The 12,033-nt window shown below is 58.8% G+C and overlaps 1 protein-coding gene across 1 annotated transcript in view; it reads left to right on the plus strand.

Annotated features, from left to right (window-relative positions):
• LOC117652553 (probable G-protein coupled receptor No18) overlaps positions 1–10,037 on the plus strand; it is a 57,576-nt gene extending 47,539 nt beyond the window's left edge. The window contains exon 3 of the mRNA XM_034397563.1: positions 6,881–10,037. Coding sequence (XP_034253454.1) covers positions 6,889–8,433 — 1,545 coding nt within the window. The 5' untranslated portion in view covers positions 6,881–6,888 and the 3' untranslated portion in view covers positions 8,434–10,037. The remainder of the gene's footprint in view (positions 1–6,880) is intronic.
• The last annotated feature ends 1,996 nt before the right edge of the window (positions 10,038–12,033 follow it).

A 12,033-nucleotide genomic window follows, 5' to 3' on the forward strand; every position in this document is an offset into this window, starting at 1 on the left:
AACGGGTTCAGGGTCGACGAAACCTAAAACCCGAAACCCCGTGCCGTCAGGTGAGCCGGCTTGGCCGGGCGGGGCGGACGACGCTGGGGAGGCCACGGTCCACCCTCACAGGCCTGGGTACCCGCCGAGCACCCCCTGTCGCAATTAGGAGATTTCGCGCGGGCTGTTGGCCACCCTGTGTTGCGTGCGTGCGGGGCGCCAGCCGGCCACAACGTGACGGCCCCGCCACAGCACCGAGGCACGCCAGGGCCCCAGCGAGGTCTCGTTTGGTTCAGAGTTTACGAAATTACTCCGACAGAAGTGCATGTGGAGTTGCCTCTCGCTTGGAACGCCCGGCGGGTGGGCCGCACAACCCGTGCGTGTGTTGCGGGTCGGCCTATGCCGAGCTCGTAAGGCGCTCCCCGCTCCGCCCGGCTCCACGCCACCCCGGCCGGACCCAAGCCACTCATGCCTACCCAAACTCGCGCCGATGCTGCTGCGCTTCCCCCTCTCTGTCTCCCTCTTTCCTTATTGCACACACACCTTCACCGCCGATTCAGCCGCACCACACCGGAAAGAAAATCGCCTGAAGTGGTTGGCCGCAACGCAAATGCTCTCTCCACTCCGCGTCTCTCTCTCTCTCCTCGCACGTCCCGCGAATAAGGGAGGAAGGCAGCGTCGATCTCTGTATTGAGGCCGCGGAGTAATCTCATTGAACAGCGCGTAATCTGCTAGTCGATTTTGCAAGCGTGTTTCCCCCTTCCCCGATGTAACCCCCCCCCCTCCCTATCGCGCTGCTCGCAGGCGTGCCTATTCGCCAATTCACTCCCCGACACGGCGGCAGCGCGATGCCCGTCTCGGAGCCTAACTTGACTGGCTCATATTCCATTCGTTTCCGCTGCTTTTTTTCCAGTCTTCCCTCAGCGCGCGCGCAAGCTCCTCACCTTCAAAGTAAAGTCCTCCCAGTCCTACCCAAGTGTCCCATCCGTGTCTCTGGCGACACTTTGCGGGAGCCATGCATGCCAACGACGTTTGTGTGTGTGTGTTTGTGTGTGTGTAGACTTTGTGCATACGCCGATTTTACATATTTCATTTCGAAGTTGGTGGCAGGATGGACTTGTCAGACTCTGCCGGGAAAGGTCGCGGATGCTGGTGGCGTGGCAGTGGCGTGGCGGGGCGCGAGGCTCACGCTTGCTGACATCGACTCCCACTGGCGGGCCTGGGTCCTAATGCCCTCACTAATCCGCGATGTACACCCCGACTCTGATTGAACGAACAGCACTCACACATGTACGCGCGTAAAACACTCACACACACACACACACTCGACCATCAGTGACCTTGATGCCCGCACACGGTTTATCGCGTTCGAGCCATCATTTCTTTGACGGTGCTGCTTGTGATGGCGGGCAATTAGACCAGCGTGAAACCCGCGCGCTCGCTGGACTGAGTCGTGGGTGGCATCCACAGAAACTAGACCGAACCGAAGGCTCTGGCTTTAGGGTGTTGAAAAAAAAGGATCATATTTTCAATAACTTTCTATGTGTTTTTAGCTGTTCAAAGTCCGTTGCATGGACCCATTTGCTGATCCATCTACCCTTCCTCCATGTCGGTCCGGCTCGGTTCGGCTCTCGCTTAGTCCCCAAGACATTCCGTTATTTATACCTCCCCCTCCTCCCTTTCTCTTCGTGGCAATTTCCGGGACGCGCATGACGGGCAGCGGCCGGTCGCCAGGGACGCGCACAAGGCCGACAAGATGCACGCCGTCACAACAAGGGGAAAAGAGAGAGAGAGAGAGAGAGAGAGAGAGAGAGAGAGAGAGAGAGAAGGGAAGCGACAACCCTCTATCCACACCGCAAGACGCCACGTGCTCGCGCGCGCGCACACACACACACACACACACACACACAGACACACAAACAAACAGAGACACACAGCACACGCCGCGCGCTCACGCACTCGACGAATTGAACATGCTCCCCGCAATTGCCGGAGGACCCCCTGAAAAGAGCGTCGCGGTTGCCTGGCTGCCTGCCTGCCTGGCTGCTTGTCTTGCTGCTTTGCGTGCCTGCTTCGGTCTCAGCTTACCCCGGCCGCGGTGGCGTTTTTTCGGGTTCCAGGGCGCGTGACGTGAGCGCCGCGGTCAAGGGGGCGGTGGGAATCTCCTTTGAGATCACGCGGCAGCAACCATTTGCTTTCATCTTCTTTTTTTTTACTTTTTATTTTGGTGCCGGTGATGCGCACACGCCGCATCGCGACGCTGGCGTGTCTTTTACAAATTTCTTTTTAAAAAAGACGCCGATTTTGTGCTAACGGCGCGGCGTCACGCACGCGGCCCACGCAAGCCCACCGCAAGAATGATGACAATGTAGGCACGACGCTCCGTAAATCACGACACGACGGCCCGTCCGTCGGCCTTTCGCGTTTTTAAAATAAAATGAAAATGAAAACAACAATAGAAAAAATGTGAAGGAAATTGGGTGAGTTCCGCGCCACGTCCTGCAGGTCACTGCGAAGGACGACAGGCACGACACGGTCCCGGGGGGCAGCCACCACCTCGGCGAGGACGCGGCGAGGACGCTGTGGGGCTCGGGGGGCAGGGGGTCGCGGGGGGCCGCTAAGAGCACTTCTGAGCCTGGCGACGGATCCTGGAGGCGACCCGGGCAGCCCGACCGGCCCGATGGAACGACCGTTCTGTGGGCTGGTCGCCTGGTCGCCCTGGCCGCCCTGGCCTTGGACGCGGCCAGGGAGCTGGACCGCGCGGCCTCCAGGATCGTCTTCCGGGAACGTCTTCCAGGGGGGGGGGGGCATCGTGGCGGTCCTCATTTCTGACGGGAATGCCTCCCCCTGCCCCCTCCCCCACCCCACACCGCTGGAGGCTCCAGCCAATCAGAGGCGAGTGAGTGACTGAGGCGTCGGGCGCGCGATGAGGTGCCAGGGAGGCGGATGTCATACACTGTGTTGCCGAGATTGAGCCAACCTTTGACGTATTGTGCGTCTCCGAGCGAGATGGAGTGTCTCTGGGACGGGGAGGGTGGGCTCAGCCCCGCCCCGCCACTTCCAAGGGATGCAAAGTGACGCGACACGCGCAGGGCGCAGGGCCCTACAAGGACGCGTCGTTCCAGCCGGCACAGTTTCGGCGCGAATGTGCCGGTGCAATCTGTGCTGCTAGCTAATTGCTGCATTGTTAGCCCGAGCGCGGGGGGGGGGCACCCTCATTGCAGGGGGGCTCAAGGAAGAGCGTAATATGAAGAAAGTGACGCCGCGCTGAGGCGATGCTGACAAAAAGAACGCCTTTTCGTAGTCGGGATAAAAATATAAAATAAAAAATACAGTGGCAAAAAGGACAATTACTTCTTTTTCTCTTAGTAAGTTTACTTCTCTTTGTTCTTCCCCTGCTTCTCCTCCTCCCTGCATCCAGCCATCGCCAATAACGGCGCTGGTATGCGGGGACTGCCGCGGCGGGGAAAAATATAATTGCGGGCCCGACGGGGCCAAGAATGGAATACTCGCTATGTGTGACGGAGAGAGAAAGAGAGGAGGGCCGGCCGCTAGGAAAAAACGGACCGAAAAGAAAAAACGGGGGCAGGAATGCTCGGGGGAAGGGGGGTGGGCGAGGGGAAGTCGAGGGGGCGGAGATAGAATTGGGGAGCGAGAGAGATAGAAGAGTGATCACGGGGTTCAAGTGGACTCTGATGAAGGGCACTGGGAACGCCAGCGAGAAGTCACCCGGCAAAGGGGGCAGCGGGGGAGTGGTGCGGGGGTGGGGCGACACTGCACTGAAAAACTGCAAAGCCACGCCTCTTACCTGCCAGCTCAACGGCGCGGCTGCAATATCTGAAGGCAAGGTCGTTCTGGAACACCACCCCACCGTAAACAATTATTTTTCGTTGTTTGAGCGTGCCGGTGTGAGACACGCCTTTCGATCCAGCCACACGTCACGACGAAGCGGCTGGTCCCACCGCGTGATCCTTCCCGCGGGATGATAATCCACCTCATCCTCCGGGATGATCCTCAGCCCGCGACGCCTCACTGATCCTTCCCGGACTCGCTCCTCTGGACGCGGTGCGCCAGGACGCGGCCGGGCAGCAGACGCCGCGCCACTCGACGCGGATCGGCTAATATTGGCGGAAGGGTCTCTCTCTCCCTCTCTCTCTGTCTGTCACTCTGGCCGTGCTGGCTCGGCTCTCTCTCTCTCTCTCTTTCTAATCGGCTCAGGCGGGATTAGTCAGGCTGCACGTTGCCGCCTTTTGACTGGCCGTCGCGTTTGCACGCCGCGCGGCTCGGCTCGGCCTTGGCGAAGCCAGCCCTGCCAGCCTTGGCGCCGCCACTGATAGAAAGCGAATGCCCGCCGCTTTTCCGCGCAAGTCCCCGCTGCTGCCAGTGGCGCCGCCGTGGCCGTTCGTGATCGGAACTACTTCCACCAAATGTTCGCATTACGGCGCGGCGGCGCGGCAGTGGGGACTGGCACGCACGGAAACGTGGCAAAGAGTGTCGAGGCAGGCTGCCTCTCTCACACCCGCGGGGACACCCAACGAGTGCGAGAGAGACGCCGGCGGTGAAATCAGCCGCGCATGCACACGTGACCGGGTCGTACTCATTGACATTTAGCCAGCGCTTCCCGAGCGCGGCCCTTGGAGTGCCGCGCCGGCCGCGCTGACGACGCGCGAAGGGCTAACGAGGGGGCGGCCAGAGTCCAATCAGGGCCTGGGCCGCCTGGACCGCCTCGCAGTGGGCCAGAGGACCGGTGGGGGCGGCCCAAATCCTGGACGCGTTTTGAGCTCCAGGGTCGCTAAATAGGACTCGGACCGATCGTGTGACCCCACCAATGGACTCCTCGTTTGGCGAGGAAGCCATTGGTGGGGTCACACGTTTGGTTCGAGTCCCATTTAACGACTCCGGATCTCAAAACGCGTCGCTCGGATTCCGATTCTGAGTGTCCTGAGTGTCCCGCCCAGTGCACGTGCCGTTTCAAGCTTCGACGGCCACGTGGCTGTCGCCGCTGTCGCGGTGCGCAGCGCAGGGCGGCAGGGCGCGGCCAGCGGGGCGACCGCCTCCAAGACCGCGGTGTTCGCCTCGCCTCGCCTCGCCCCGTCGCACGCAATGCTTGACCTTGGTGCACAATGCTCCCTGACGGGCCGAGGGCTGAGGGCCGCCATAAGGGCCTCTACGAGGGCCTCCACGAGGGCCGGGCCGCCGCGGTCCCTGCATACATTAGCTTTGAGCGCATGCACAAAGGGCCGGGCAGAGCCGCGCCGTGCCGTGCCGCGCCACGGAATCACAGCCCACTCATCAATCGCTTTTCAAAAACCCTGTTCTCTTTTTGCAAACATGTTGCCCTTGAAAAATAAAAATTGAGAAATCAAAAATAATGTTGTTTTCTAATTTTCTCCGTGTGCTGCAGCAACTGCCCGCGGGGCGCCCCGGGGGCGCTGCGTGCGGCCGGGAACTATGTGCCAACAATTCCCGCCACACTTGTCGATCCTCACCCGTCCTCACCTCACACAAGCTCTGCATAGCTTCCTCGGACAAATACTCGGGGGGAAGGGGGGCGGATGCAAACACTCTTGTCTCCGTGGCCCGCCACAAGTAGTACGCTGGGCTGTTCGTTCTTCCTTCTCTCTCTCTCTCTCTCTCTCTCTCTCTCTCTCTCTCTCTCTCTCTCTCTCTCTCTCTCTCTCTCTCTCTCTCTCTCTCTCTCTCTCTCTCTCTCTCTGCACACACGGCCGGGCCGGCCATGTTTGCAGTGTGCCCGAACCAGGCCTCCGCGCTTCCTTTCAGCCCGTCACTTAGCCCACCCCCGACGTATCATTTTTTTTGCCGCGATTCCGGAAAGTCGTTTCGTCGCTCTGTCACTCTCGCTCCATCGAAACCCGGCAAGTGCGACAGAGCGAGAGCGAGCGGCACTCTCAGGAGTCGGTCGGCAGAGGCAGAGAAGAGTAAGCAGCAAAGGAAAGGCAGTAATGTCCACGTGAAGCGGTGCTTACCTTGCTGCCTGACTGCCTCGTCTTTTCGGCGTTCTGTCTGTCTGTCTGTCTGTCTGTCTGTCTGTCTGTCTGTCTGTCTGTCTGTCTGTCTGTCTGTCTGTCTGACCGCCCTCCCTGACCAGCGTCAGAAGAGCGGTGCTGCGCATATTAATTTCATCAGCGCAGTGCCCAGTCCGGTCCCAGGTGGAGTGAGCGGGTGGGGCGCGCCGGGTGGCCCCTTCCCCGGGATCGAAGGCAACCAAATAACTAGTTTGCGCTGTAACTACCCACCTGCCCACGCCCGGTCCGCGGCCCCGGAACACTGGGACACTCTCTGACGAGCCGAGTGCATGCAACGCGGAGGGGGCCCGAAGGCCGGCCCCGCTGGCCCAGAGCGCGCGGACACCGAAACACGTCGCGCTCTGTCTCCCTCGCACTCACGTACCGTTGCGTTGGGGTGCGAGAGAGACGGATCCCTGCATGGCCCGCCGAGTGGTTGTTACCAAATAAATGCCGACCCGCTGTGAATGCTCGTAATGAGGCAGCACTCTTACTTTGAGGCTCGGCGCGCAGTGCGCCGCGCACCCTCGGGGCCGCACGCGAAGCCCGAAATCGGGTTCGTTCGAATAATTCGCAGTGGAGGGCCCATTTACAGCGCAGCGTCGCTAGATAGGCATCGGCGGTGGAGGCGAGGCTGGCGAGGCTGGCAAGGCTACAGTGGAGGCATTGAAGCGAAACGACGGCAGCGACACGGGGCGGTTGTCGCGGCGCGCCGCCGTCTTGCTGTTCCTTTTGCCGCAACAAGTTTCTCTTTCGCTCGCTGTTTCCTCGGTGTGGCCGCACAAAAAAATGCTACGATAAGGGCCCCGCTGCATTGTTACTCTTTGTTCCTTGACACTGGAAGTGACTGACGGCGACCGTGTTGCTTGTTGCAGGCCTGACCATGGAGTGGTTCGACCACCTGGACGACATGGTGCTGACGGGCGCCACGGCGTCGGCGCCGCCCGACGTGGTGAACGCCACCAACGCGTCCGACGTCCTGATGGTGGAGGCGCCCGGCTGCCCCGAGGTGGTGGCGGTCCGCTACCGCAGCCACCTGTTCGACGTGGACCTGGCCGTGCCCGAGTGGGAGGCGGTGCTCACGGCCGTCACGCTGCTGTCCATCATCATCGTGACGGTGGTGGGCAACGTGCTCGTCATCCTCAGCGTGTTCAGCTACACGCCGCTGCGCATCGTGCAGAACTTCTTCATCGTGTCGCTGGCCGTGGCCGACCTCACGGTCGCCATCCTGGTGCTGCCGCTGAACGTGATGTACGCCATCCTGGGCCAGTGGGTGTTCCCCATGTGGGTGTGCAAGATGTGGCTGACGTGCGACGTCATGTGCTGCACGGCGTCCATCCTGAACCTGTGCGCCATCGCCCTGGACCGGTACTGGGCCATCACGGACCCCATCAACTACGCGCAGAAGCGCACGCTCCGCCGCGTGCTGCTCATGATCGCCTTCGTGTGGGTCTTGTCCTTCATCATCTGCTCGCCGCCGCTGGCCGGCTGGAACGACTGGCCTGACGTGTTCGAGCCCAGCACGCCCTGCCAGCTCACCTCCCAGCGCGGCTACGTGGTGTACTCGTCGCTCGGCTCCTTCTACATCCCGCTCGTCATCATGAGCGGCGTCTACGTGCGCATCTTCATCGCCACCAAGCGCCGCCTGCGCGACCGCGCGCGCGCCTCCAAGCTCAACGCCGTGCGGCAGACCGTCGCCTCGGAGAACCACAGCAACTACCACCGCAGCAAGAGCAACCAGGCGGACCAGGAGTCCGTCAGCTCGGAGACGAACCACAACGAGCACAGCAGCGGCGGCAGCTTCCGCCGCGACACCAAGAAGCGCCGCAAGAAGAACAAGAAGAAGTTCTGGAAGGACGACAAGAACAAGGTGACGGCCAACCAGCTGCTGGTGCCGACGCCGTGCCCCGGCGGCGCGGGCGGCGTGGGCCCGCCGGAGGACTCGGGCGCCACCAACACCACGGGCACGAGCAGCCAGACCAGGTCCAGGGACTCGAGCCAGCGCCGCACCGAGGACGCCAAGGACGCCAAGGACGACCACCAGGACGGCGCCGAGCCCCCCGCCGCCTGCGTGGTCCTCATCCCCACCCCCGCGCCCGCCCCCGTCAACAAGAGGCCCACGCAGGTGTTCCAGTTCATCGAGGAGAAGCAGCGCATCTCCCTGAGCAAGGAGCGGCGCGCCGCGCGCACGCTGGGCATCATCATGGGGGTCTTCGTGTTCTGCTGGCTCCCCTTCTTCCTCATGTACGTCATCCTGCCCTTCTGCGAGTCGTGCTGCCCCACGGACAAGTTCATCAACTTCATCACGTGGCTGGGCTACATCAACTCGGCCCTCAACCCCATCATCTACACCATCTTCAACCTCGACTTCCGCCGCGCCTTCAAGAAGCTCGTGAACCGGTGTTTCCCGAGTTGCTTCATGATGTGATCCGGACGGCCAGAGTGAGACGGACGCTCTTACAGTGGTACGCCGCATGGAGGGGCGGTCTGCGTGCGCCGCCCCTCCAACGCCTTGCTTGTCCGTCGTGTTTTGTTACGTTTTTATAGAGTGAAAAAAAATTGTGTAGCACTTTTGGGCGGAGCAGCCCAGGACAATACACTCGAGGTAAAGTTATGTCTTCTTACTACTTTAGTCGTGCTACCAGATTTCCTGAGCCCTTATGTCTTAGGTCTTTATTCTAGTGGGCTTTATCTATTTGTTTGGGGTGAGGTCTCAACGGGACGAATTCATCAAGGTTGTGTCCAAAAAATATACTGTAGTTAGTTTAAAATAAATTGTGTACAGTATTTTAATCTTTATGCCGCCGTGGTGGCGCGTCCAGTATAGAGGTCATCCATATCTCTAAGAGTGGAACAAACTATTTGTAACATAGCACTCAAAAATTTCAGCTGAAAACATTCCCGTTACATTTTTAACAGAGTAGAACCTTTGAAATTGTGTAGTCTCACTACGGTTCAAATTGTAAGGTATGAAGACTTATTTTGTTCTGTCTCGTGTTATTGTGAGTCAAGAGGCGACTGATCTCGCCTCTTCATAGTTTCTCCCACCGCGTAAGGGAGGGTCCATTATTTACGTAACTCCTTGGGGAACAGGGACCTTTCCATTAAAAATGAAGAAGATCTCTAATCTCCTCTCCCTCCCAAAGAATAAATTATTTAACTCCTGAACCCATAGCCTTATGTAATTAATGGACTGCCTCTAGCCTGCTAGTCACTAATCTAAAGATTTTATTTTGATTTTTAAGAACAGACATGTTTGTGCCAATTTGCAGCTTAGGATGGGAAGGGTTGTCATTGGGTTTGCCATACATTTTTGCCAAGGATTGTTGTTTGACGATTGTTTTGGAGGTTTTGACGACCGGTTTCGTGCAAGTTTCCAGTCGAAAGAAAAGTGTGAAAAATGCGGGGAACGATTGTTTTAGAATGATGTTCAGACAATGCAATACTCCTCCAAATGTGATTTGAGAGTTCATGGTGCGCTGGGCTTGAGCCAATCCTGTGTGAAAGGTGCGCACGCCGAAGCCACTGTGAGCTTCTCAAACTTTGGTGTGAACTTGCTCAACTTCCGTCGTGAGATGAACAAAGTACAAAGCATTTTCCATGCCTGAGCGTGGGAGACCATTGTGATAAAGTATTGCTCGATGAACTGACGCTGTCGTCGGCCGAGGCTCTCGAGAGTCGCGGTGCTTCTTCGATACCTCGAAGCGGGGAGACGAGAAAGGTCAAGGGGAGCCAATCAAGGTGGCCCGGGATTTCGGTTTCGTAAAGACGCGGTGTGTCCTGAAAATTTAAACATCGGTTAAGGTCAAAAAGTGTGCGAGGAAAAACGAAAAATGGACGTCACTCTTGTACCACGCCGCACAGTCCATTCAAAAACTTTGAACCTTTTCTCGGAAGGAAATTCACCTCCGCTCTCGACTTGAGTTTTTATTTATTGTCTTAAGTTGTTTTTATGGAAATTCGAAAGAAAAAAAGCAGTGTAGCTGAGAGGAATAAATGTGATAACTGCCAAAAAGCAGGCCACTTAATAACCTTGGTGACTATTGTTGTTGTCGTTGTTTTTGGATCGCCCACCTCCTCCACGTGCAGAATATGTAAAGTCACCCTCCACAGCCCTACTTTTTTTACAATCAGGTCAATTAACGAAGTCAAATTGCAGGATCTGATTGCGTGATTGCAGCGCGATTGCCACCTGCAATTGCGTGCGAAGGTCGCGTTCGCCGAGGGTCATGCCTGGTCAGGCCGGCCGGACTGTAGTTAATAGGAGGCAGTGGGCTGGACACACACACACACACACACAGCGGCCTAGTCACAGAGAACTGCCTCGCGCCCCTAGTAGATGAAGGCTGCTTGTCGCAGCCCTGGGTCGGTTTGTTCAATTTTCCGCTGTGCGGTCGCTCGGTCGGGTATTCGCGAAAGGAAGAAAAAAGTTTGGGCTCGGAAAACAAACCCAGACGGCAACGAGTTTGCCACGGCGGCTGCTCGAGGGATGAGTATCCGGATCTGCCGCCCCACCGACCGGCCGAACCAAAAGGACCAAAAGGAAAAGAGGGCACCCTGCGCCACTGCGCCGCTCGCCCGTGAAACCGACATTAATTTTCATCAGGCCAGGGGGATGGGGATCCGTAGAGCCCGCGCAGACCTCCGCATTGGCCGAAAGGAATTCGAATCGGCATGGACTGCCTGCTCCGTCTGCCCGGTCTGCCACGCCAGGTCGGTCGCCAGCTCGGCCGGCCTGCCGCCGATTGAAAACAGAGCGAGCCTCCGGCATTAATCACACACAGCCAATACGATGTCGCTCGCTTGAAAAGGAAGGCGGATAAATGGCCCTTTAATCGGTTTTACAAGCCACGTCTCGCGCCAAGCTGTATCGGACTGTTTAGTCAGGGCGAATCAGTTGACCTATCAACATGGCTAGTTTACACATTAAGTCGGATGTGAGCAAAATGCCAATCCTTTTCTTGGAGGCTAAATAATTCGTTGGGTCAGCCAGAATCTTCCGGGGCCGAGAGTCCGCCCTCCGTCGAGACGGACCGCTCGCCAGCCCCGCCACCCACACGCCGCTTGCTTTCAAATTCAACAAATACGGTGCGCTAATATTTGCCTCCGTCGGGCTGTGGCAAGGCAACCGGGGGAAGGGGGAGGGGGCACCTCGCTGCGGCGGCCTCTTCGCTCGGAGAGGCGGCTGGCCGTTTTGACGCCTGCGCTGCTGCTTAGCACGAGCCGAAAGTCCACCTGCAGATGGACAGGAGGGACAGGCTGGACAGGGTGGAGAGGATGGACGGGACGGACGCGACAGGGACGCGCCGGCGGCGGTGGCGCTTTGGAGGGAAATGGCGCGGCCATCTGCATGCCATGCGCCTCTGGGATGCAACCTGCACGGGGGCAGCACGCCGGCCTCGCCGGACACTTTGCAGAATGGACACTTCGCCCGATGGACACTTACCTGGCACAGAAACGACGGGCCATTTTCGTAAGTACAGCCCAGCCTCGCGACCGGAGGAGAAGAAGAAGAAGATGCAGCAGAAGAAGAAGACAAACAGCCCTGGACGAGTTGTTTTTCCGTACACGTCGTGTGTGCATGGTGTCGCAAAAACGCGCGCGTGCACAATGTTCTGCAATTCGATCATCATTCCCTCCATAGCAGCGGTTGATCGAGCTAGCCCGGCCCCGCCAGCCAGGGGTGTTGCCGTGCTGCCCCGCCGATTTGGCGGCGGCGTGCACCTCGCGCGCAGATTAGCAGTCCCAACGACGCACGCAAAGTTGTGTCTCCCCGCGGGGCGGGGCGCGACTGTGATGTCAGCTGCCACGTGCTCGCACTGTTTCCCCCGGCCAAGTTAGCTCGGCAAACGTGGAAGGATAATCTAGCACTCACGGACTGCCAAGATGATGTCTGGTCCCGCGCCGCCAAGTTTGAGTCGGGGCCGAGAGATGGGCGGCCTACCTGCTGGGCGGGTCGGAGCGAGCGGAAGCCGCAGCTAGCACCGAGGCCCCTCGCGCCGTGCTCCACGCCCCGCGCAGCGCCTTA

The sequence above is a fragment of the Thrips palmi genome, unplaced genomic scaffold (assembly GCF_012932325.1).
Source record: "Thrips palmi isolate BJ-2018 unplaced genomic scaffold, TpBJ-2018v1 HiC_scaffold_7, whole genome shotgun sequence".
Taxonomy (NCBI): Eukaryota; Metazoa; Arthropoda; class Insecta; order Thysanoptera; family Thripidae; genus Thrips; species Thrips palmi.